The 27,003-nt window shown below is 39.0% G+C and overlaps 1 protein-coding gene across 1 annotated transcript; it reads left to right on the top strand.

Moving 5' to 3' along the window:
- The first annotated feature begins 9,538 nt into the window (after window positions 1-9,538).
- Window positions 9,539-23,389, top strand: GPR37 (G protein-coupled receptor 37). Its single transcript, XM_068669620.1, has 2 exons — window positions 9,539-10,933; window positions 22,050-23,389. The coding sequence occupies exons 1-2, from the start codon at window positions 10,280-10,282 to the stop codon at window positions 22,866-22,868; spliced, it is 1,473 nt and encodes a 490-aa protein (XP_068525721.1). The 5' UTR covers window positions 9,539-10,279; the 3' UTR covers window positions 22,869-23,389.
- The last annotated feature ends 3,614 nt before the right edge of the window (window positions 23,390-27,003 follow it).

Here is a 27,003-nt window from a genome sequence, read left to right as displayed (position 1 = left end):
ACATAAAGAAAGCACTGCATTTTTGGATGGACTCAGAGTAGCTGCTGTGCATTACGTCCCCACACAGACATCTGCAATATTTATATTCTTCCTTCCATTTTGCCAGCCTCCCTTCACAGCTGCTCCGTTGCTGCTTTGCATTTTTCAGGGAATAAAACTCTTCTTGCCACCAAGAACACTCCAGGGCCCTCCAAAGAAAACCCCTCTCCCCCAAACATGCCTAAGAGTCTCACATCTGTCTGTCTGAAGTCATTAATACAAAGCCTTCAATGAAGGCAAGATCCTCCTGCTAACAAGCTGGCATTTTGGGTTGTGCTCTGCTTCCTGGCTCCAGCTAAAGCCTTCCCTGCCAGTGGTTAAGAAAGAACAACCCCTTGTTTTAAGCAATGTTAAGTGGGTTAAGCAATGCTTGAGCTAACCTATGAAGCTCAAAAAAAAAACAAAACATCAGAATCCTCAAACACAAATGCACAGCCCTTGCCAGTCTAAAATATTCATTAAATATATCTTTAAAGTTCTTCACATAAACCACCCCTGATGTCCATTACTTTTGTAATGTCAGAGGGGACAAGACAGACATCTTCACTCACAGTAAAGTAAAAGCCAACCAGGCTGAAGACATATGATGCATGTATGCATATGCATATGTGTTTGACTCTGCAGCAAGCTAGTTCTCCTTTGCCCTTTTTTTTTTTTTTTTTTTTGCCAGCACCCAAATTAAATACAGTTTGACAGTGGCTGCTAAGAGCAAAAAATGAGCATATCAACAGATAACATTAGTATCATAAATTAAACTAAAGTAATTCTTAATTTACACCCTGCAAGTAAAACTAGAAATAAATATAAATGCTACTAGCTTTTTGAATCATAGTTATATATATATGTACACATATAAAAGGGATTCTAGATTATTTGATGGATTTTGACTTATAATGTTTAAGGCAATTTTAAACATTTCTTCCAGCCAGTAATATATGTTCCTTCTGGAAGACCTATAGCTTCCTCTGTTCTTCATGCTCCAATGGAATTAAGTTATTTGGGAGGTCAATAATGCATTTCTAATGCTCTTTATAGCCACCAAACCAGATCTTTGTCCTTGTTTTCCTGGTCCCTTTATGCCATGAAGTACATATTAAAAAGCAGATAAAACAAGACAAGTGAGACTTTCTTGATTTAAGAAAATTGCTGATTGCCAAACACTATTTAGGATGGCTGTGTGACACCCCCGAGGAGGAAAGAGGGCTGCAGATACCAGTACACAGCACGCTTGTGTGAGTATCCCTGAATCAAAAAGCAGAATTTAAAAGCTCTAGAATCAAAGCAGTTAAAAGGCACATTGCTTTTACTCCATCCCTGTGTCTTTGGCTTAATTAGCATAGAACAGCTACAGTTAAAAATTTGGCCCATTTTACTGGTCATTCACTCAAGTGAAGATATTTCTGGTATGGAGAATGACAGCACTCTCTATGTGAAGATATCCTGTCTTGTAAAAAAGCATCCTGCAATCTACTAATGGGCATGGGTAACAGGTGCCTTCTGATTATACTTCATTTGACAGAGATGGTGTGTGCTTAAAGTAGGGTATTCACTGACAATTTTAAGGGAAGAATATATTAGCCCATGCAGCAGGCTGAGGTTTCCACCTAAGCAGAAATAGTGCTGATGTTATTTAGGTAGAAAAAAGCACAGCTTAATATAACATGAGCACAAGCAGCATTTACCAATGCTCTCAGATGCCTTGTGTGGTCCAGGACATCTGTGATTCATAAGACCAGTGACAGAAGAGCTGGCGTCCCTGACAGCCTCTTCTCCTCAATGACCTTCTGACATTACAAGTAGCTTTGTACTATGTCCTCATTAACAGATGCTGGGAAATTGGAACAATGCTATAAAAGGCAAGAATTTCAGTCTGTAAAACAAATACAGAAAATTATGCAAATACAGAAAATCAAGCTACATCTGAAAGAGGTAATAGTCCCTCATAAGGGAAAAACATGAAAATTCACTAAAAATAACATTCCAGCTGCTGAGATGCACTTAGTAGATATGTAGTAGTAATTGTAAACCTTCAGAAGATATCAATTTACAATGGGATATAAAAGCAGAAGAGTAAGGAAGGAAAAAAAAAAAAAAAAGAGAGAGAGAGAGAAATGAAAAGAATAGAAAAGAGGACACCAAACTAAAAAAAAAAAAAAAAGATTTGACAACAAAGGGCCTGCAAATTCATTGCAGTGTTTAAGAATAATCTCTCTGACTTTAACACACTTTGGATCTGTGTGTAATTTGAACAAAGGTGACACAAAAGGGAGAATGTGTATGAAATCTATCACAGAGTTTTAAATAACTCTTCTCCCCAAGGCAAAGTATTTACTTATAAAGAAGAAAGTAAACAAAATATACAGAGTAGGCTGGTATTCAGGAAAAGAAGAACTGGAGAAGAGAATTCATATGAGCAAAGCATAAAATCTCATGTTGAACGCGGATCTATAAATATCCCCAAAGAGTCATTCCCAAAGAATCATTCATTGGGAATATTTTTCATCATTCAAAGTCAAATGTTTTTGGTGATGGAAAGTAAATACATTCTTACACATTTTTTTAGACTTATAAAATAAATGCAAACATAGTCTGAAAGTAGGGCTGATTTGGTAGGAGAGAGGCAAACAAAACTCACAATTCCCAGATACATGTACTTATTATTTGTCCTTACTGAAAGCATAAGTTTTGATAGAAAATCAGTAATAAAAAAAAAATGCTATAAGTAGCACAGAAGTAAGGAAAACAGTAACATCTTGCCAAATAGCCTAGGTTAAAGGTGCCCCTGAGTACACACTGAAAATACTAAGCCCTTGAAAATTATTTCTAAAAAGTTACATAGCATAGCAAGTATAGCCTCAAACATCAATAAAGGAAAGAGTGGTTTATTAAACAAGGAGTCTAATTTCAAGTATATTCTGTTATGCGAAAGAACAGAACAAGTGCTGAGGGGAAAAAGAAAATAAAGAAAACAAAACAAAACAAAAAAAACACTTCACTAAACATTCAAAGGATAATGGAACAATAAGCAATAAGCAGCATGGGTTCATAAGGAACATGTCGTGCCAAGGAAACGTGATTGCTTTTTTGATAGAACTGCAGAAATCCTGGATGAAAGATACACAGCATGATTTTAATAAAGGATTTAATACAGTGTCTCACTAAATCTCCCAAAATGAATTCAAATTGCTTTGGACATAAGCACTGTCATGTAAATTGAAAACAGGTTGAAGGATCACAAACACAGGCTGATGAGAAAGGGTGGTAGATTGCACTAAATTGTGGGGAGGTAGGCAGTGGGTCTCCTGCAAGGTATAAAGTTGTTTCTTGTTCTAATAACTTCATTAAAAAGCTGGAAGAAAAGATAAATAATGTGTAAATGATTTGTGCAGATGAAACTACAGTTGGAGCAACTCTAAACTGCCCCCCCCCCCAAAAAAAAATAATCAAAAAATCACAGGCAGAAAGTAACAAACTGAGGTCTTCAGTTTGTTAAAAAAAATAAAAATAAATAAATAAAATAAATAAATAAAAAAGACAGCATCAAGCTACTAAGCTGCTGCATTAGTGAAAGGACAGCCCACAACAGAAAACCAAATATCTTGTATAGGCAAAACAACGACCTAAACTCACCTTTAGGAAAGAAAAGCAACATACATATGAGGGTTTGGAGTGCACTTTGTTAGACACAAAACCTAATGTATGCTTGGGCTACATATTTAGTAGCCTTATGTGCAACAGGAAGGAAGAAAACCCTTTATACATGGAGCAAATATAATGTTTTAAGTGTTTATAATCAAATATATCTTAGCATTTCAAACTTGAGAAAAAGCTCAAGGGCCTCAAGGGAGGGAGAGAAGACCACAGCACTGGAAGATAACAACATTGTCTCCTCCATGCTCTCCAGGGTTGAGGTTGCTTCTACACCTCTGAAGGCCCTTCTGCTCCATTTTATTCCTTAAACTGCCTTTCTTTTCTTCATATTCTTTCCAGAGAACTACTTCTTCCTCACTGATTTTTTATTTTTTTCCTGAGCCTTCTTGACTCCTGTACCCCTTCCCCTCACTTTCTTCATTTCTTTTTATAGCTGTACTGGCTGTTCAAAGTCAACACATTGATGTAATTCAACTGCCTCTGCCACCCTGAGACATACATACTCCTTGACCCCACCACCAACTGCCACACGCACACTGCCTATCATGCCTCCTTTTCTCTTACTCCAACCTGCATTCACACTGTACAATTCCTTACTCATTCTCTCTCTCTCTTCTCACTCTCTTGCTAATTAGCTAATGTAATCACTGCTACATTGGGAGCCATCAGAAGAATGGTCTCTGTGAAATGCACTGAAGACAAGAAAAAAAAATGAGGAAAATGATTTCACATGCTTGATAATAATGTGTCATCTCTTCTTTACTACACATAGCTAATGAAAAAGATAACCACTGCTACCACCATTTGGGCTGGAACGCACCTGGTGGTAGAAGAAATGCTGGGTCATCTGGACCATCCCAAGGACAGCAGCGCTTCCAAAACCTTTTGGGCCTATGAAGTACTCCTTCCTTGAAGTTTCAAGCTTGACTGGAAATGGTGGAGCTTTCATTCTTCCATTGGGTTTCCCAGACCAGCTCTGAAACATTTATTAAGGCTTCACATCTCTTTTTTTTTTTTTTTTTTTTTTTTTTAATTTATGGAGCACAGCTTAGAAGTTCATAAAGTTCATGACTTTTAATTTCCTTTGAACTTCATATTTATATTAAATAATAAACCAATGCAAATAGTGACTAACCAGAATGATGTTCCTGATCTGTATCACAAGGGCAGAGTGACTTGAAAACATGAATACCAGGTTGTGGTTTTGAGGGCTTGTGATTCCAATCCAAAGGATTTGAAATATTCAGACTTGGAGACCAAGAAAGTGAGGAGGACCATGGCCATTTTTCTGCATAAGGAAAGCAAAAAGACTGGAAAGAATAGGAAAAATCATTTTATATAAAGCAACTAGCAAAACAAGCAAAAACTTCCATGAATTTTCTAGAATACCATAATCAAAAGAATTTCAGTATGGTGGATATTGTAGAAAATCAGCTACATTGAAAGCTGACACCAGCTACTATTTAAAAAAAATAATAAAAAAATCCATAACGGTTCAGCCTGTACTCATATGACTTCTATTGCCTCTCTACATCTTTTGTCAATTGCAGAACAGAAATCTTGAATAAACTCTAAAAAAGGAGTTTTTTTCTGAAAAGAATTTGAATTTCATAGCTAGGCAAAGAAAAAAAAAGTCTTCACATCTCACCTCTAGTACTGTAGATTACTAATCTTTTATCTGTTTGAATGCACAGAAACTTGTGAAGATGATCACAGGTAAAAGAGATGACACTAAACATGAAAGCCTGAAACAGAATGATTAGATGCGGATGGACACGACTCATGGTTTCACCCTCATGGTCTATCAAGGATATTCACCACTAATAGATATTCTTTTCCCCTGACTTCAGATTATATAAATATAACCTATTCTCCAAGTAATTCACCTTTAAAAAAGTATTGACTTCATCTGTCTCCAACAATGAATGTTGTTAGATATTCTGTATGTCATTCTGTCGTTTGAATAAAATAGAACTGAAAAGCAGTAATTCAAGTACCGATCACACTCTAGTTTTCCATATAGATCACTTGTCTTTTTATTGCTAACAATTGCTAACAATAACAGAAAAGTTGCTGGTAATCATGTCTTAAAACACGAATAACCTTAAAAGTAAATCTATTTGGCCTATGTGATATGAGCATCTGATGCTTAACTTTTAAAACAAAATTCAAACTTCGGAGGAAGAGAGAGGTTAAAAGGAAGAGTATTATAATTTAAAATGTGGAACTAGAAATGAATAGCAATCTATACCCAAGAGTCATCATAAATTTTCCTAAAGGACCTCAATAAATAAAGAATCACACAAGTCATTACAAGAAATACCCAATATTATCATTAAATTTGAGTTCCTTTTTGTATTTCAACTTCAAAGTTTTCAACATTTATTCACTGTCACTGAGTCTGGTTTGGCCATATAAGCAACTGAGTTCAACAACAAAAACCTTTCATTGATTAGGGGATTTTGGTCTGTCTGAAAAAAAAGTCCCAATGATACTGAATCAGAGAAATAACTTATCTCTGAATACTGATGTTTCTGACAAAGTGATACAAATCAAAACCCAGTGAGATGTAAGAGGACAGTGTCATCAGATCAATTTATCAAAAGCGAGGAAAAAAGTTATCTACACTACATTTGCCTAAATCACGAAGAAGTGTTTAGTGTAAGGCATCTGAGCATATTGTAGTTTAAAATGAAAGAACACAAACTATTTTTGGTAATTTGCTCTTTGCCTTCTTCATTGATGAACTGTTGAATATGAATCCTGAGGAGGGCTAGAAAGATCAACACTAATCCCTTCTTACTGCAGCTCAGTAACATATTCAGGCAAGGAGTATAACTCATTTTGTTAATGAGAACTGGAAGTGTCAAAAAAACAAACAAACAAACAAACAAAACCCACACTGCAAGCATTGAAGGCATATTTATTTCTTTATCATAGCTGAAATGTTGTAGAACACCAACAAAGAAGAATGAATGCTTGGAAACCTGTCAAATTCCTTTTTTTTTTTACGTAGAAACATGTTTATCAGATTTCTTATTATAGCTTTTGGCTGCAAAAACATCTCCAAATTTTAGTTTTATTTCCCTCATTTAGCAAAGAAAAAAATGTTGTTGTTGTTTTTTTAATGTTATAAATGCAATTGTCTCCTTGTGGTTCATGAGACTATTTCTAGGCTGATGCATGAATTGGTAGAAAGATTGTCAAAACATGTATAACTGCTTCAGAAGAAGAGCACACTACGAGTCATGAAAGCCTGACTGAACTGGAGGCAGCACCACAATATGACAGAGCAGGAGCTTTATCCTAAAGGAATATCTTATCATAAGAAATAACTAATTGATTTGAAAGACACAGGACAAATGCAAAACAAACAAACAAAAATGCAAGCAATCAAACCAGAAACTATGCAGGTTGCAGCAAATTTTTAATTAAATATTTGAGATCAAAGAAACTGGGAAAGCCAAACCTTCATATGCTAACTTTCAGTGTCTTACAGGGCAGCAATAGTAAGCAGAGGATTATCATAACAGCAAAGTAATTCTTCTTAAAGCCATCAAAAGAGGACCTTTCTAGACTGGCAGAATTAAGTAATTATGGTAAGGTGCAGAGACAGTATGTCAATCCTAACTCTACACAAAACTATGCCTCAATGAGATAAGAAACCTCTAGGGAATATCATTCCTGTGACTCCCTTTTATGTAAATGTTTTAACAAGACAAAAGCCCAGAAGAACACTTCCATCACTTCTATACAAATACAACAAGATCCTCCTCCATTTCAGGCAGGGTTATATGGCTACAGGCTACAAAACCCAAATCTTTTTTTGCATGTGCTGTTCTTTGTAACAACTCAAATACTTAATGAAGTAAGAGAAATGTGACAAAATAGTAAGCAGAGAACAAGAATTTATGAGGCCTTTTTTGTATTTAGAAATCAATTTTCTGCAATAAAGCAGATAGAATGCTGACACTGGAAAACCTATGCAGGACTCAATTCTTATCTCACCATTAAAGGATCAGTGACGTAAACCAAACACTGCTTAACCTTCTTCTTCAGGATCCATATTTCTTCCAGGAGTATGCAGAAGGGCAATATGTCTGCTAACTGCTGTCTGCTCCTTCCATATAAAAGCCAGAAGCAATATTCCTCAGTATCCTTTAAGAACAAGCAGTGAATTTATCATATCTGTTTGTAATGCCCTTTGGGACTCTTCAGGAAGAAAGGCACAGTAAATGTAAGCTCATTATCATCATTAACTCCTTTTATACACCAGCTGAGCTCCAAAGAATCAAATGAGAGGAAAAAATAAGGGGAAAAAAAAAAAAAAAGAGTAACATTTACCATTCTCTTATTTTCCTGCTTTTTTTTTTTTCCTTATTCATAGATATTTCTGTTAGATGAAAAATATTATTTATTAGGAAGCCTGAAAATTAGCTTGACTATTTAACTGCATGAGACAACACTTACATTGCTAAGGAAGAACAAGAATAAAATTGCTTAACTTACATTAAGGTACATTCAGCATGGCAGTGCCAAATTTATTACACTTGTTCTTGTACACTTAGAAACACCCTAAACTTCCCACAATTATACCTAGTTCCATGTGTGAGAGAACAGCTTCAGGAATAGGAAGACCTTTGTGTCCCGAGTGTTTTGTGCAACTGTCATACCCCCATGGAATGGCACGACACCTGGGTTTGAGTGGACAGGACTCACTAATTTTAGACACGGAAAGGTCCATTTTTCCAACCAAAATAATTTTCCCTTCTAGGTTAGACAGTGCACGAGTGGCAACTCTAGCCATCAATTTATACCACATGTGCTTGACATTACTGAGGGATAAAGGATCTCGGGATGACACTTTTCTCTCTCTGCTGATGGCAAGGTCAGCCTAGGGAGTACTCTACCCAAAGCCTACCTTTCTGCCAGTTAGGTGACTTTGTGCAGGTGTGTCTGTACAAACAAGAACAAACAATTCATACAAAAGGATCCTTTTGACACTACAGTTCAACTCTACCCCACTGAGAAAAAGTGGCAGCAGTCTTGTCTCTTTTATTGTATCTGACAGGTTGGCTTCAGTGTGTACATGAAGTGTATTTTCTACTACTGCAGATTCATGTGGTTTTCTTCGTTGATCATCAACACAAAAAGTCAGACCACTAACCTGCAAGCACATCCCATATGTTTGGGATCTAAAGACTTTAAAGAGCAGCCCACAAGAGAAGAGTTTTGAGGACAATACCCACAGTCCTGACTTCAGGTCCTGAAACTCAGAGCTCTGGCAGCTTTGACTAACTTTGTGATTTCTAAATGGCTTAAGCTGGGGGAAAAAAAAAAAAAAAGATTATAATAATAATAAAAATGAATGTTTCTCCGACTGCTTTATGGGGAAAGTTTTAAACTTTTAAACCTGTTGGGAATAAGCTACACAAAGCCTCCTTAAATAGAAACTAGAGTGACAGAGGATCCTTAAGGCTACTTACAACAAAATGTTTTGTGCATTCAAATTTGTTAAACTATGAAGTCACACGAATTAAACAAAAATCAGAGCAGCAAGAAGAAAGTGCTGCAAAGTTTACCAGACAATACTAAGCTAAGAAACGAAACCATTTAAAAACTCGTGAAACAGGAAAGAGACGCAGAGCATCCTCTCCAGGCACTGAAAATATCCGGGGCCGCTTCTGATGTCGTTCAGCCGCGGGGGTGATGTTTCCAGCACCGTCTCCATCAGTGGCAGCCCCTGAGCTCGGTTCCCCGGGGGGAACACCGCCCTCTGTCCCCCAACAAGATGTTCTCAGGGTGTCAGGAGCCTTCTGCCTTCCCAAAGGTTCCCCTCCTCGCCCCACTTGGGTCCCATTGTCCCCCCGCGGCCGGACCGGAGCCGCAGCACCGCCGGGCGGCGCTTGAGCACTGCAGGATCGCCTCGCCCGCATCCCCGGCAGCCGAGCCGGGCTGAACCGAGCCGGGCAGAGCCGAACTGAGCCGGGCAGAGCTTGGCCAGACGGGAGCTGCTGCCGGGTGGGAGCATCCCAAAGGGTCCCTCCCCGGGCTGTGCCCCCCAAGAGCCCGGCACCACCGACAGCAACTTCGCCGCCGTGCGAGTGTTTGCGTGATTTATCCCGGCCGGAGTTTTGCAAAGCCGCTGAACAGCCCGAGCCCCGTGCAGCAACCTGTTCCCCCCCCACCTCCCCGCCCCGAGGCTGCCGGAGGAGGAGGAATTAGCGCTGGCGATTACCCGGGGAGAGGGGAGGTGTCTCGCAACAGGGACCTCTCCTCGCCAATGGAGCCGGCGGCTGCCCGCAGCGGCGGCAGGCTGTAAAGAGGCGGCACGGGGCGAGGAGGCAGCGGTCCCGGGAAAGGGCGGAGCGCCGGGGGGGGTCCTCCCGGCTCCGCAGCCGCTACATTATTAACTCGGCGCGGCGGAGACGGCGCCACAACTTTCCGGCTCTGCCCCGGGAGGCGGCGAGCAGAGAGCATCCCGCAGCCGGGCGGCCATGCGGGCTGCCCCCAGCCCCGCTCAGCGGGGGGGGCGCCTCCTCTGAAAGGCGAACGGGCCGGCCACCCCCCCTCCCCTCCTTTCCCGGCCATGCGGCCCCTCGGCGCTCCCCTCGCCCTGCTGCTGTGCCAGGTGCTGGGCTCATGGGCCGCCTGCGCCCTGCTCCCCGCTACGGGCTCCGGGCTGCAAGAAAACCCTCCTCGCCCCTCGTCTCCGCCGGCCACGGCGCCCCCCGGCCCTGGAAGCCGGGCTGCCGCTGCTCTCCGCGGGCGCGGAGCCCCCTCGGCGGGGCCCGGGGGCACCTGCGGGGCTGCGGGGCCCGGGAGGAGGCGGGCGCGGAGCAGCGGGGCCGGCCTGGGGGCTGCGGGGGGCCCCCGGTGGCTGCCCCTGAACGGCTCGGGCCGAGGAGGAGAGGGGGGCGCGGGGGGTCGAGGTAACGGCACCGGACGCCGCGCCCGGCTCCGCAACCCCTTCTACCCGCTGACCGAGGAGTCGTACGGAGCCTACGCAGTGATGTGCCTCTCCGTGGTGATCTTCGGCATCGGCATCATGGGCAACATGGCAGTGATGTGCATCGTCTGCCACAACTACTACATGCGGAGCATCTCCAACTCCCTGCTGGCCAACCTGGCTTTCTGGGACTTCCTCATCGTCTTCTTCTGCCTGCCGCTGGTCATCTTCCAGGAGCTCACCAAGAAGTGGCTCCTAGAGGACTTCTCCTGCAAAATCGTCCCGTACATCGAGGTAATGGCAGTGGGTGGTTGTGCGTGGGCCTGCCTGCCTCTGCGAAGCCCCCCGGGTACCCCCTTCTGTGCCTCCCTCATTGCTCCCTGCCCGGTTTGGGTTTCCCCGGCACTGCTGGTGGAGAGCCCCACAGGGACTCTGCCAGCTTCAGGCCGACTCGGGTCCAGCAGCACCGGGCTTCCCACAGCATCAAACCGAGAACACCTAGCTCTTCCACTCATGAGAGTTCTGCTGAAGTTTCACTCCTCCCAGTCATCCCAAAAGGCAAAGAATCCTCTCAAAATTTGATTTTGAGTGTGGTGTTTTTTCTTTTTTTTCCTTTTCTCTAAAGAGAAGCAGTTCAGGAAAGCAGGAGGGGAGACTCGGGATAGGTTGTAAGCAGGTGATTGCAAAAATGAGCATCAATATGATATATGTGCTTTTAATTTACAATTCAGCATTCAAATCTCACAGTTATTTATTTGGTTTATCTTTAAAAAAAATGACCCCAGTTCAATTTAAATCACAGCTTCTTGGCAATTGTTCAGAGACTCTGTCAAAGAAGCTGTCAGCCAGCTGGCTGGAGTCCTGCCGGCAGCGTTCAGGTTGTCCGCTTTATTTATTTACTGGAACTGAACGGAGAGGCTTGGTGGTGGAGTGGTAGCCCGTAACGCTGGCTGGCTCTGCTACGTTCCCAAAGCCTTCTGCTCAGCTTTATTCTGTAACTGAAAGCTGAGGAAATAACTGTTGATTCTCTTGTCCTAAGAATTAGATACTGAGGGTGGAGGGGTGGGGTATTATCTTGTTGTTAATACACAGAATACCAGTTTTCATAGCACATCAATACAAATGCCAACCAACATTTTCAATAAGGTCTTTAGAAATATGTGTGAGGTGTGTAGTCACTACCTTACCATTACTTCTTTCATGTGTGATACACTTTATTACTGGTGGTATTGGACAAAGGGTGGAGCTGTGCTACACTTACAAGAATTCAGGACCAATAGTATAACACTTTTCATGATTTGAAAAACTCAGAGTATACTTAATTTGTGTTTGGAAGAAAATAAAAGAAGAAATATGTATTTGTTGAGAATACTTACTGATAATAGCCTTGGATAGATGCTTTTAAATTTTCTGAATTCAGGTCTGACGATACTATATTATCCAACAAAATAAGTAGTTAGTGTTTCAGTTAAAGGGTAACCATTTCCATGGACACGTCTAGTATGGTTTAAGTATTTCAGGATTTTCCTCTAGTGAGATTTCACACTTCCTAACCTTTTTTGGTGCATCCAGATACAAAATAGGAGTAATTCTTCATAATAATGATTTGCATGGCCATACCATTTTTTTCAAAATTAGTTCCTTATGCTGCTCAGCTTTGGGCAATAAAGAGTTTGCCACTTCATGACTGGAAGAAAAATGTACAGAGCTTCATATTATAATGAAGTTATTACTAACTTAAATGTGTAAGAAACAGATATAATCTTCTAGAATCACATAAACATGTTTTATTTTCATGTTGCTAGTCTGGAAATATTTTAGTCTTGTCAAAAAGGGACATGCTGTCAGGACTGCCCAATATACACACACTCTGGATTTTACACTTTCATCAATGAATTAAACTGAAAGAAGCTGAGCTGATATGTAGTAGCCAAAATTCAAAACTGTAATCCTGAAAACATTCAGCTGGTGCTACCCCCCGTTTATACTTTAAAGACACCTTATTTTTTCACTTTAAAGTTCGTCAGATACCTACAGTTGAACCTTTTTTTCAAGAACTGGCACCAATCCAATCACAATCACAAAATCTAACTACAGAATAGTGCCTGTCTCATCTTGAATTATCATTGGGGTCTAAAAGTAAATAATTCTCTTCTTTCCCGGGGAAATTTAATTGATTTGTGTCTGAGGTACACATCTGAAGAGAGATAGCCTTGGGGGATACCATGTTGCTCCCAGAATTGTATACTTTTCACTCAATAGGTATTAAACATAATACTCATGAATGTACAGTATATAAATCACCTATTAACTACCCTACTCATGAATGTAAAGTATATTCATCACCTGGGGAGCAGTAAATTAAAGGCTGGATTTTCCCCTCCTTGTAAGGGCAGTAGGCATGAGTGACACATATTGAGCACCAATACTGAATTGTGCCTCCCAGCTTGCCTTGAGCTTGGTGAGGAGGGTTTCTCTCCTGGAAATTAGAATTTGATCCTACTGAGAGAGAGGAGGGAATTAGAGCAAAAGTTTGCCACTTTCTGAGTGTAGTGTTAATCTTACGGGCATTATCCAGGGACGCTGACACCACCAGCAACACTGAGGATATGGAGCATGTCATGAAATCTGCCCCATGAACAGCCAATGCTCTGTGCTCTTGCAAGGGTTATTCACAGCAGTGAGTAGAGTGCTCATCTAACAGCTGAATGACACTGCCTCCTCCCTTGTAATTCACCTGAGCAGCTCATGCCCTTCTCATGCAAGAGAGAAGAATGAGGTCTTCTTAGCTCCTTGAGAAGTTGTGGATAGCTACCATCAGGAGAGGTTTCCCGACCTTCATGGAATAGAAATAGAAGCATTTTCCTGAAGAATTTTACCTGTTATAAATTTTAACCTGTTCTGTTTCCTATAAGTTTGCCACATGTTTTGTTCTTCAGCTCTTTCTCCCACTCTGCACTGTTTTCTTACATGCCAACTCTCCTCATATGCTGTTTAGGGACCTGCATGTCTCGCTCAGAGCTATAGATCCAGATATATCATCTCACTTTCAAGCACCAAGGAGCATCATTGGACTGAGCTCTCTTGTCATACTAGCTTGTACTCTGAGAATTGCACAGGACTAGGGAATGGGGGACATCTGAGTATCCAGAGGAACTCATGTAGTAATCACATTATTTTAACGTAACTCAAGCCTGCTCTGCTTTATGCTCAAAGGTTTCAAGTAATCCAAATAAGGAACCTTGAGCTTTCTTCCTTTAGCCTCCTGTGGCCAATTGTTTTTTATTTGTGCTGTTTAATGGGTATTGTGCAGAATTTCAACAAAGCATCTGTTGCCAGTGATAACACATATGCACACACTCTGGGGAAAATGTTTTATGATACCTTCAAGTACGTTTGAGTAGGTAAATGTTGAGCTTCCAGTAGTGGAAAATCTTTACAACATTTATTTAAAGGGTAGTTTTCCCATATCTAATAAAGATATTCTGTGACCAAGTATATTAAGCAGACATTTCAGTCGCATATTGTATCACAGTTTGGTCGCTTGTACCTACCTTGTAAAACTGTCATCGTTCCACTTGCATATGGAATGCTATACACATGACGAAGGAAGAAACTGAGTAAATTCATTCTCCTATGGATTAAATTATCTCCACCAAGAACTTTGCTAGACTATGATGATGGCACTATCCTGGTAGGGTAGATTTGAGTCCACTCACTGGGAAGGGAATTACTGGGGCAACTACTTACCCATAAGGATGTGTGGGGATGTTCTTCTCCTGTGCAATTTTAGTCCTCTGCTCAGTTCTTCAGATTTTGCCACTTTTCTGAAGATGGTTTGGAAGTTGAGCTGTAGGCAACCATGTCTGAAGTGTTTATCTGCATGCCGTGTCTGTGTCTATGTTGCCTTCCATATACTTTTGTCAGCATTGCTCAGGATCAAGAGATACATGGTAAACAACAATAAAAAAAAACAATGGCTTTGGCTAATTCTCTTTCCAGACTGCTAACACATTGCAGCTCCTTGTTTAAGCATACCCAATCTTTTCAGAAAAAGAACTAGGAAAAAAAAATACCAAAAAAAAAAAAGAAAAAAAATAATAATAAAACAAAAATAGGACAATATAGTTTCTGTTCACCTACTTATAGATTTATGGTTTGCATTTTTCTCAACTCTAAATTATGCCTGAATAGAAAGAAGTGTGGATATAGACAAATAGCTTTACTATGCTTCTAAGTATTTCACAGGCATTAAACATAACAGTCCTGTGAAGTAGCTTTTTATTTATTTGTTTGTTTGTTTATATGTTTATTTATTTTAATGCTGGAAGCCAATAGTGAAGAGGTTAAGTAAGTTGTTTAAAACTTGAAGCAGCTTGCTAAGATGACAAATGGATTGTGTCAACTGGGAATACAAACTGTCTTTCAGGCTTTAAAAAGAAGCTTGTTTGAATTGTGTGCATTCTGCTCTTAGAGGTTACACTAGGAACTTGATGAGTTTGGGGGCAGCAGTTGGAAGTAGACATCACTTTCTATGTTGGCAGACTGTGAGTGAATAAAGATTTAGAACTGGGAAAGGGTTTGGAAAAAGGGTTTGCAGAGGTTAATTTATGGTCTCCTGCAGTCCAGCACAGAGCAGAAAATTTCCAAGTCCAGTCATGGTATTCAGCTATGCATTCAGAGTTAATTATTGTGAGAGAGAGAGAAAGTGTGAGATGCCTTCATCTAGACCATATTGTGCTTAAGAGACTGGCCTGACTCTGGAGCAAGCTGACTGTGGAAGTCTTTGAAATCTGCCACCAAGTTATGCTTTTAGCAGTCAATTTGTGGCATCACCCTAGTCTGGTAGGTGGTCTGGTAGGTAACGTCCATCTCAGGAAACCTATCACAATTAGTATATTAGAATTCCTAGTGGAAAGTGTCTGGAATTTTTGGTCTGGAATATGAATTACTTTTTTTTTTTTTTTTTTCTTGGAGCTGAGCCTTCCAGGGCATTTTTTAGGTAAGTCTGTTTCCCCTTTCTCTCTTTTACTTGGTAGAGGCAAGTCATCAGCGCAATGGAAGTGGCTATTCTTTTCCTGTTTCAAAGCTGTCAGAAGATATCCTTAATTTAAGTTTCACTTTAGCAAAGGAAATATATATTTTCATGGGACTTTTTAAAAACTATTATCTGTCTTGTCTGAGTCATTTGTTGTGCTCTATCTTCTTTATGTCTCTTCTTTAATGCTAGTCAGAGTTTGCCTCCTGAACCTCAGAAAATTAAACAATTGTAAAGATTCATACTGGAAATTTTCTAGGGCAATGGCTGCATGTGTCTTTTACTGAGCAAAATACTTATCACACTTATCACACAACAGATATGTATATATTAAAAAAAAAAAAAAAAACAGAAGTGCTAATATGTCTCTGCCCTTTAGGTATTAACAGCATGGTGATAGTAGCTGCCATGTTTGCTGCTCTGTCAATCTTTCTTTCCTCTACAAACCCTTGGGGGGCTATAAATTGTCCATAAAAAAAATTGCTTTTGGCTTAAACTTTGGCATTTCAGCATGGAAATGAATTTGTGTCAGACTTGGTTTAAAATTAGGTCAGTAATATTTAAGTTACATATGTGAAGAGAGAATAAAGCAACATCTGCCATCCCAGCACCATTGAATCTAGTATGAGCACAGGGCTGTCATTTCTCCATATGACCAGATTTTTCCAACAAAGAAGGAAGAGACAGATTTTTAGCAATAGTTCCATGTTAATATTAAGAGTTACTGCAGGATTCTCTTTTGTAGAGTGATGAGACTGTGATCCTTAGTGGAGAACAGTGCTCATTTTTTTCTTAAAGAAAAGAAAAAAAAAAAAAGTAAGTTTAATTTACTTGTAAGGTGGCAAGATAGATTTCAAATTGGAAAAAGGAAAAAAAATAAAGCCTTGGTGTTCTGTGATTTTCCACTTTTCTGAATAAACGTCTTGTACTATAATAAGTAGTTCCAGTGCCCTGATAATCCGGTTGGCTTTTGCTTCAAACAGAATTCAAGAACTGCTCTTAGAAGTTAATTCTGAACATTCTTACTCTTACAATATATAGAAGGATAGGAAACACGCAGAGCATACATTCTTCATATCTCCTTGATGTGAATGTTAAAATTACTGCAAAGGAAACAGCTGTATTGTACTCATTGTTCCGTGTGTGTGGAACATCTCCATGATAGTAGTTTCCTGAATTATCATCTAGCTTTTCAGGTAGTTATGTCACCTTAACTATCTTTAGGTATCTTTTCCTCCAGGATGCTTAAGCTAAATGCTAATGTCAGAGAGGTATCCCAGCCCCAGTATTCCTTAGCTCCTGGATTACTTCTGCCACACCACATCTGTATTTTAATTAGTTGAGTGACCCTTCCCTATTTTTAAAACAAAAAGCCATGAATATTTCATAGAACTTCATGTAAGAAATATAAAGAGATTATATTTATACATTTTTATTCTTTTGTAGTAATGATTGTCATTCTCGGTGTTATTTGTGTGTGTCTGATTGTTTTTGCTTGTTTGTTTGTTTGTTTTTGTTTTGTTTTTCCTAATTGAAGAAACAAAACCCAGAAATCTAGATTATATTAAACAATTAAATATCTGATTGCAATAGGATGGCCTTTTATTTTTTGTTAGTCCAATCTTATTACTGGACATTCTACTGTAAGTGTAGAGTAGCACAAAACAAATATTTAAGTATGTACTAGCTTTGTTTATCTTATGTAAAACTGAAAAGTTTGCAAGAGTTACTGTGGTTTGTTGCATTAACATGTCCTAAAGCTATGAAATTTGGTGTGGATATAGAACAGTAATTATTATTTATATATAAGACCATAGACTGTAATGATTCAGGGAAAAAATAATAATAAAAAAAGTACATGGTATGACAGAAATGGGTAGAAAGAGTTTAGGGGGGTGTCACTGAGAGCCCAGAGACATTTGGGTTAGTGGTAGTCATCAATCTTTTCTGTAGTTTAGCTTTCCTCTTTCCTACATGGAAACGTTTAGAGACTCTTCCTGCCCTTTAATAAAGAAAATCCAGTTTCAGCTGGATTCAGAAGCAGCCACTTCTTTACACCTCTTTTTATTTTAACTTTTGCTATATAAACAGACTATGTTTTTCCCCTCACTTTTCCATCAAAAGGTGTGTTCCACAACATCATGCTTTGGATGGCTAATGGTACATCTCATTTCCTCAAGTTGCTCATGGCTGGTTGATATATTCTGCTATATTCATTGTCCTTCAGCTTAAGCAACATTACATCTCAACATAGACAGCAGCATTATCATTTCTTGGTCTTTGTCTTGCTGGACTGAGTGACCCAACCTCATTTTTTCATTAACTCACAGAATTGGTTTTTCATTGACCTTTTCACCTGTCACCTTTTGCTGATCTTTCTTTTGTTGTTGTTGGTGGTGGTGTTTTGTTTTGTTGTTTTCATTCCCTTGATCTTGCCGAACAGGTATTAGTGAGAGAGAATTCAGAGTCTAATTTGCACTTCTGTTGCTTACCATACTAAACCTGCACTGCTTCCCTGGCCAGCTGGAGACTCTGCTCCTAGAGGCTGGGGCCAAGCACTGTGGGATCACAGCCAGGAGGAGAAGTAGGACAGGCCAGGGAAGGCCTGGGAATATTTTGGTAATTGTTAAAGCTCATGAAAGGGGAATGGATATGTTGGAGGGATGGAGAGGAGAACTGATGCAATTAAGGTGAGCATTTCATGAGTTACTGTTGCCTTCAGTAGCCTTAGTTCCCCAAATAAGTTTTGACACAGTTGACTAACAGCTGATGAGCTAATGCTGAAGGTTTACATAGTGTCATGAAGGAACACCACTGTTCCCGGTAACGTCTCTGTTAATTCTTTTAAAGGAGCAACAGTATTAAGAGACTCTCTTGTAATAACAATGCCTTCTTTTGTATGTGTATGTAGGTAATCCCTTACATAGCTGTTCTCTGTCCAGCTCAGTTGAGGTTACTTCCCCCCTTCCTGCTCCAAGTAGATTAATGGTCTTTCAGTTAGATACATGTATGTATCATCTAGTAAAAGAAAAATAAACCAGTGTCACCCCAATGTTTAGAGGCTGAAGGAGACTCTTCATAGGGAATATATGGAAACACATCAGACAACTAAGTGATCATCAAAAACTACTAAGCCTTATTCACCCTTGCCTTGCCTCATTTCTCACTAGGTTGTTGGAAAATTGAGTGCAACTGTGTATCGGAAACTCAGCTGTTACAACAAGAAGAACACCATTAAACTACATGAAGGTTCACACTACTTCAAGATGTGATAATTTGTCCTTTATCTACTCACAGTCATTCTGTGCTTATACCAGAGCAATGAAACAGATAAAACAGGGAAACTTCTCTGCCTTCTTTCAAATTTTCGTCTTAACCCTAATTCTTACCAGGACTGGTACGAAGAAACACCTATAAACTAGAATTGTATGTACATGCAGAATGCATGTCCCAGTTCCTGCCCACATAGTTTATGAGTGGCACCCATTGATTTTGTGGGCTATTACTCATACTCTACAATGTGGGGGAAACAAAGGAGGGCAAATAGTCATACCCTTGAATTGCTACCCTGCCTTTAAACAAGTCAGCAGGAATGAATCCCTGTTCATCCGCTTGGAATTGTTTTTCTGTTTGGTAGCTTTTTTTGTAAGCTTTTCCATGGCCAGTTCCAGAGAAGCACTAGCTTTTTTTATCTTTCTTGATCAGTGAATCCATGGGAGAATTTTCAAAGCTGACTTCCACTGTTCTTAGTTGTTTCCTCTTGCTCTATTTCACTGTCTCAAGCCTCCAAGTTGCTGGTCAATTAATGTGACAGAAGCCCCGTAGGTTACGTTTGTTCATGGTAGACATGTCTTCTTTCATTAGACCAGCCTTAACAGCTGCAGAGTTTTAATGTCTTAGCTACTGTATAACAGCCTGTTTGTAATGGAGTGCTAAAACAATAAAAGTGTGTGTGTGCTGGGGAGCAGGGGGGAGATGCTCACATTGCCTCATTAGAACAAGAGCTGAGAAGGAAAACATTAATGTAAAAAAACCTCAGATTTTCTTCTGTTCTGTTGACTTTTATTTCAATCCCTATTCAATTCTGAGTCTCAATGATTTCCCTGTCTCCTGTAATTGTAGAGAACTCAGTCCCAACCCTTTTGTTATTCAAGCTGGATGTTCTGGCTAAAGGTTTTGCTGTCACTCCAAGGAATTTGAAGACTGCACACACACACTGAAAGGTTTTGCAAGCAAAGTCACTGGTCTTAGATTTGAAAATTTGACTCTCAGCAGTGATACATGGAAATGATCTTTCATTCGCTATTACTATCACTGTTCATTAAGGTTTGCCTATAACTGTAATCTCTTTTTAGCTGTTTTTATGTTTTACTGGTATTTACCAAGCTTTCTTTGAATGTTGTCCAACATTTTAACTCCCTAAATCAACAGGTTTGCCTATAAAAGTGTTTATAGTACTGCTTTGTCACCATTAATTATTCTTGCCATTGCAGGTTAATTAATAAATATTGCATTCCATCTTTTAAGAAGCTGTTTCAAAAAATTACCCAACTAAGGCAATGCCTGACAGTTGTAATCCCAAATGCCTAATATTGTTCAGTGACATTCAATTTTAGCGATCTGATATGGCCATTAAATATAGAAGGCCAAAGTTAATGATAAGTTTATATATTTGTGCATAATTGTACTCTCTATCTTTGTAGAACTTTATATAACAGATGCATAAACAGGAATAATTCAAAATTATGTTGGAAATTGGAGTTCATTTTGAAGTGTACCAATATGAAATGTAAGTAAGCATCAAATTTAAGTAAGCAAAAATTATAGCAAACTGCCTAATGTTACCCAAGATTTCCCAATTAATTGCACAGATGTGTGGCTTACTCATGATAAAAGTAAGCATTCTTTAAATTTATTAGGAATATTATTTAACAGTTTCTTGTCTTTTGCTTCAACACATTTCCAGCATAACAGAAGCATACAAACCCAGGAAAATAAATGAATTAGAATGCAACAGAGCACCTAATCTTTCTCTGATTGAAGTTAATGGGAGTTCTGCTTTGAATTTGAACTGAAGTTGAATTTAATGGAAATAGGATTAGGCCAAAATGTATATAGTCTTCTTGCAAATTTGTTTTTAGGAAATTTAATTATAAACAGGATAAAATGATAGGAAATTATATTTCATGACAGTACAAGACTTCTATTCATGCATAGAATTATGTTTATTAAAGCTAGAAGACACATGCATTGTTCTGTACTTGCTCCTTACAGTATATAATTGAGTGGTCTGTCCAATCCATCTTTAAATCATATAAACATCAGAAATTCTGCCATTTCTCCTGGCCTGTGATATATTCTTGCATAGAATGTCTACTTTGAAATTTGGCCTAGATTTTCCTGAAAATTTTTCTTGGTGAAATGTTGAAGATAAATTATTAATGCCCAACAGTAGACAAGACTGGTTTTGAACAGGTTTTGGAAGTCTGAAGATTTCAAATATCATCTTTTAGAACTCAGATCCCAGGATGGCTTTATGTACCTATACCCAATCAAAATTTCACTTAAGAGCCCAAGTCCACAACAGCAGTTGTGAGGCCCTCTTCCATTCAGTGGATGCTTAATCCACACTGTTCCTAAACTTTGGAAATATTTAAGCTTTTGACATTATGATCCCCTGTATACTTGACAAACATGTGATGGAGGCATAACTTTGAAATTCTGCTGAAGTAAGATACCAACTTTCCCATTTTGACTTTCATTTCAATCTCTGTGGTGGGTTGTTTCTGAAAAACACCCCTCAGAAAAATGGAGGGAGGTTTAGTTTTGCATAATGGTCGGTTCTCCAATTTTTCTTTCACTCAGAGTTGCACAGATGTTGGCATGAGCTTCCATGAGAGCATGACACCAAGCTGAAGTGATATTTGTAGAGAGAACAACAGAAGGATGTAATATTCTGGGATGCATGTGGCATGGTAGCTCAGCAAACACTGGAAGCTAAGTCCTACCTGTGATGCTTGTTTTGAGAGCTAAACTTAATTGGTAGTTGGCATTATAAATTGAGCTCTCTTTATGAAAGAGTATAACCTTCTTTCAGGAAATAAATGGTAAGAGCCTTCATCCAATGTACAGGGAGTGAATTCCCTCTTTTGCCTGAGCAAGTTCAGGCCTTCATCTTCCACCTCCAAGACTGCCATTGGTGGTAGATTAAGGTGGGGTTTGAAGGAGCTAAAGTTTTTTCACTTTCTAAGAAATAATGGGCTGTAGCCTTGTAGCTGTCCTTTTTCTTTCTCATTGTTTTTGTTTGTTTGTTTGTTTGTTTGTTTCCAGGCAGCACCTGCATTAAATTGCATTCCCTTTTCTCCTTTGCAGGTAGCTTCTCTTGGAGTCACCACCTTCACACTGTGTGCCCTCTGCATTGATCGGTTCCGTGCTGCCACCAATGTACAGATGTACTACGAGATGATTGAGAACTGCACCTCGACGACTGCAAAGCTCGCTGTCATATGGGTTGGGGCACTGCTGCTGGCACTGCCAGAGGTTGTGCTGCGTCAGCTGACGAAGGAGGACCCTGAATACAGTGGCAGCCCACCAGGGGAGCGGTGTGTGGTGAAGATATCCACTACCCTACCCGACACCATTTACGTGTTAGCTCTTACATACGATGGGGCAAGACTCTGGTGGTACTTTGGCTGCTATTTTTGTTTGCCTACCCTTTTCACTATTACCTGCTCCCTGGTAACAGCAAGGAAAATCAGGAGGGCGGAAAAGGCTTGCACAAGAGGGAACAAGCGACAAATTCAGCTAGAAAGTCAGATGAACTGCACAGTTGTGGCTTTGACCATTTTATATGGGTTTTGCATCATTCCTGAAAACATCTGCAACATTGTGACTGCCTACATGTCCACAGGGGTCTCTCGGCAGACTATGGATCTCCTCCATCTCATTAGCCAGTTCCTTTTGTTCTTTAAGTCCTGTGTTACGCCAGTCCTCCTTTTCTGTCTTTGTAAACCTTTCAGCCGGGCCTTTATGGAGTGTTGCTGTTGCTGCTGTGATGAATGCATCCAGAAATCTTCAACAGTGACAAGTGATGACAATGACAATGAGTACACCACAGAACTGGAGCTCTCCCCTTTCAGCACCATCCGTCGTGAAATGTCTACCTTTGCCTCTGTGGGGACTCACTGTTAATTGACCTTAGGACTTTATTTCCTGTATCTTTTTCTTTTTTCTTTCTTTCTTTTTTATTTTTCTTTTTTATTGGTTTTTTTTTTTTTTTTAACTTCATATTTTCCTTCTGGAAGAAAAGTGTTAGAAAAAGAATTGATTATTGAAAACTACTCAGAATCCAATCTGCATATTAACAGTCATGCTTTGGAAAATAATTTCTGTTTGGTTATTAAAATGAAAGAAAAGGAGAGGAGAGACAGTACTCAGTTTTAAATCATGATATTTTGTATGGTGCTAGGATATTATTGCTTAGGAAGGAGAATTCATATCAGTCCACTTTTATTTAATTTCATGATTTTTTTATAATCACTGTAATATGATTATATAGACATTGTGGGTTTTGCAGGATGTTAAATGTCAAAGATGTGGTGGAAAGTTTTTGAAGGTAGTTTTAATCCAATTACTGTACACTATTGTGAGAACTCTTGGACTTTGGAAAATTTATAAAGTAGCATAAAAATAAATGAAGTTTTATTCTTTAACATCCTTGTCAATCTGCATTTAACAAGGATCGCTTCTAAGTAGGATTAAAATCCTTTAATAAGTAAAAAAATCTTTACTTTGCATAAAATAATTTAAATAGCCACATTCGTGTACTTAGCCTTGGAGACTATAACAGGGTGTTTAAGGAAGATAGTAATAATGACATTAGATTTACACGAGTGGATTTTAAATATATATTATGAAGATCCAATGTGCCTCATTGAAACTTTCCTTCTTGACCTACAGTTATACAAAACCTGAGTTATTTTGTACTTCTTAAGAAGAAAGATTTACTTTCTCACTAAAATTTGTCTTGTGTGGTTTCAAAATCAAGTTTCTTTCCAATTTGTTAATGGTTTTACATTGGGGTTATGTCCTCAGTCTCTGTGTATATAACTTCTGCTGGCTTTGGTGGGAGTCCCGTTGCAGCAGAGGAAGGCTTTCTTTCACCAGAAGTTTGCCAACAATAAACGTGAGGGGCTGCAAAATGTGGAGAGTGAATTCCTTTTTTTTTTTTTTTTTTTTTTTTTTTTAAGCTGTAAACACACTTGGACACTTGGGGCTTGACCCAGAGCTCATTGCAGCCATTGGAAAGATTTCCATCAATTTCAGAGGGCTTTGGATCAGACTCACATCTATTTATTCTGGGATATGTAGCATGAATATTAATCACAGGTTCTCTGTATGTTGACTATAAATCATGTTGCTCCCACAGAGACTGCTATTCACTAGCAGCTCACAGCTCTGAAGCTGTTCTTGAGATCCACAGAGTGTTTTGCTGATGGTATCTTGCTGTCCACAGACTCATTAAAATGAGGGTATGTCAACACTGCAAGCAACAGTGCGGTGTAGTAAAATCTAAGGTTGTTATAAGCAAGCAGAGACTGGAAAGCGCTTATCCGTACCAGCATGGTTTATTTGCCCCACTTCTTGGCTGAAATAGACAGACTGTTCTTGGCAAGCAAGTTGGCTCATATTTACGCTGGGCAGCAGGCTGAAGAGTAGACACACTAAGGAACAGAACACATTATAATAATCTTATATTTTAATACTAACTAACTAAATAATAAAACTGCATTAGTACTTGCAATAGTAAAATCACAGGTATTTGTTCTCTGAAATTAACAGTAAATGATAGTCTTACTTCCCAGTACCTGCCGCTAAATATGTTAAAGAACTTGCTGTAACTTCTGGAAAATAGCCTATTTTATTTTTATTTCTAGATTTTGAAATGTTTGATCTTTGTATCTGCTTGGGTAAGCAGTATTTCCTCTTTTTCATTGCTATTTTAACCTATATCAAATTCAACTGAAAAGCAGCATACTCTGAATCTGAATATAAATGCACTTGAGCTTCTGATTTTTGAATTAAGCTCTACCAAAAGCAGTCTGCCTAAATTTACATATGTGATTCTACTTAGGTCTTGCTAAAATACTTGCTAAAACATTTGAAAATCATTTTGTAAGATTTTCAACCACTTTTGAAGTCATGGAAACTGTCCCTTATAAACATTTCATTGACTTAACCTTGCTTGGTAACATTCAATAAACTGTAAAATGTATTAAAAAGAAAAGATAAAGCCCAAATCCCCACACTGTGGTGCCCATCTCTCCTCAAATGCATATTCTCAACTCTGCATTTTGATTTGTAATATTCTTTTTTAGGTGCCCAAATTCATAACAACTGGGGCCAAAAACCAAAGAAACAAACAAACAAAAACCTCTTTGTTTATCATGTTTCTTGCTCAGTTGTTACTGTTGTCTGTCTTTTCAGTCCTGGCTTGAACAGTGGTTCAAAGACTTGATAAAAGAACTGCAGAATGGGAGGAAGCACATTTTTTTACATAAGGAAAGATAGAAATTACTCTGGAATATTGAATGGTGATATTTTGCTAGGCTGCACTGGAACAGGAAAGGTGCCCAGTTGCCTCAGGCATTAGGTACCTCCATCTCTGCACTTTTCAGTGGGTATGTGTAAGCCTACTTACACATTACCTGGGGTGTTTGCTCCCAAATAAAACACTCTGTATCCGTCAGTGGTGCAGTGCTTCTCCATTTCCACAATATGTGTATGCCAATCCTATTGGGTGAAAATAATATTAATAATAAAGAATCATCAGGAAAATAAGAAAAAAAAAAAAAGAGAGAGAGAGAGATTTTAAATGTCACTGGAGAAGGTAGAACCTGGAACTAATAATTCTGTGGTTGCAAAAACACCTTCCTGCTTATGTAGTGGAGCATTCTCCAGGCTTGTATTCAGTGAGGCTTCTTTGTATTCAATGTAATTTTGCCTTTTCTGGTGCTGAAAGAGCATTTTTGACAGCTGTTTCTCACTCTTGCCTTAGACCTCTCATGGTCTCTTAGACATCTATTCTAATTTGTTTCCTAAAGCTGGTAAACTAATACCACAGTAGCAGGTTTGCATTGTTGCAGCCTGAGACAGTGGTTCTAATACAGGCATGACTTGTTAATGTATTTAAATGTAATGATAAATTATTCCTTTTGTTAAAGAAGGAGTATTGCATTGTTTTTCTTCCTACTTTGGGGATTGATGCTCCAAACTCTCACATGTTCCTGATGTTTGCTTTTCTTATTTATTTATTATTATTTTTAATATTCTTAGGAGCTATTTCTCTCTGTTTTGAATCTATTTCTGTAAGGCATTTGTCTACTAACATGAAGACACTTAATGGACTGATGAATGAAGATTTAGAAATGTTTATGGCAAGAATTTAGTTCTTTTATGTTAAGCAGAGAATAGTGGGGGGTGGTGATCGGCATAAAAGAAGAATGATGGAATGGAAAATCAGATTGTGAGATAAAAAGGTCTTGTACTTCTCAGATACTGATGGGTTAACACCTATCACTTCAGCCCTGTTCCCATAAAGAAATAAAATAACATACAGCTCTATTATGAGCTCCAGTATCTTCAACAAGATTAGGTTTCATGACCTGCATCAAAAATACGATCTTTGTGAATACCAACATACAGATGGTAAATTATTGAAAAATATTGCTCAGTTGGAAGAAAACTTTTATTTTACTCGTTCCAATATAAATTCCTGCACCCATCCTTAAATAGCTTTTACCTTTAAGTGGCTTATGTCTTTTCCAGCTCCTGTTCTGTCACTGGGATCCACGTGTAAGCTTCCATAGCTGCTGTTCCAGAAGCTCTGAGAATTACTCCTAAGGACAATGTGGCAGTTTCCAAGCATGTTATCCTACATCTTTTCATAAGGAATTGCATGAAGTTAGACTGCATGATACAACTGTCATCCTGTGCTAGTAGCTCTGAGAGGCAAACTAGATTCTATGAATTTATGAATTGCTATTGAAACTGAGTAGCTTTCCCAAACTCAGTAAATACGGTACTCATAAATATTCAGTACAATAGTACTCACAACTCTCTTTGGTTCTGTGAACTATTGTGTTAGGTGCAGTAAAAACACATGCAACCTGTCCTAGGGGTGCCCAGATACTTCTGCTGGTCTCAAATACATCAGTGAGCTGTTTTCTGGGGTTATTTATTTATTTATTTATTTATTTTCTGGGAGACATTAAAAAACACCTAAAGCTCTCACATCCACCCCTTGTTACAGTGTTGGAATTAAGAC

The sequence above is a fragment of the Anas acuta genome, chromosome 1, assembly GCF_963932015.1.
Source record: "Anas acuta chromosome 1, bAnaAcu1.1, whole genome shotgun sequence".
Classification (NCBI taxonomy): Eukaryota; Metazoa; Chordata; class Aves; order Anseriformes; family Anatidae; genus Anas; species Anas acuta.
The sequence above is the reverse complement of the archived record's forward strand: the minus strand, read 5'-3'. Positions and strand labels throughout refer to the sequence as shown.

Coding starts and splice junctions, on each gene's coding strand:
- GPR37 (XM_068669620.1), top strand. CDS start 10,280: ATGCGGCCCCTCGGCGCTCCCCTCGCCCTGCTGCTGTGCCAGGTGCTG. Junction 10,934..22,049: donor AAATCGTCCCGTACATCGAG/GTAATGGCAGTG, acceptor TCTCCTTTGCAG/GTAGCTTCTCTTGGAGTCAC.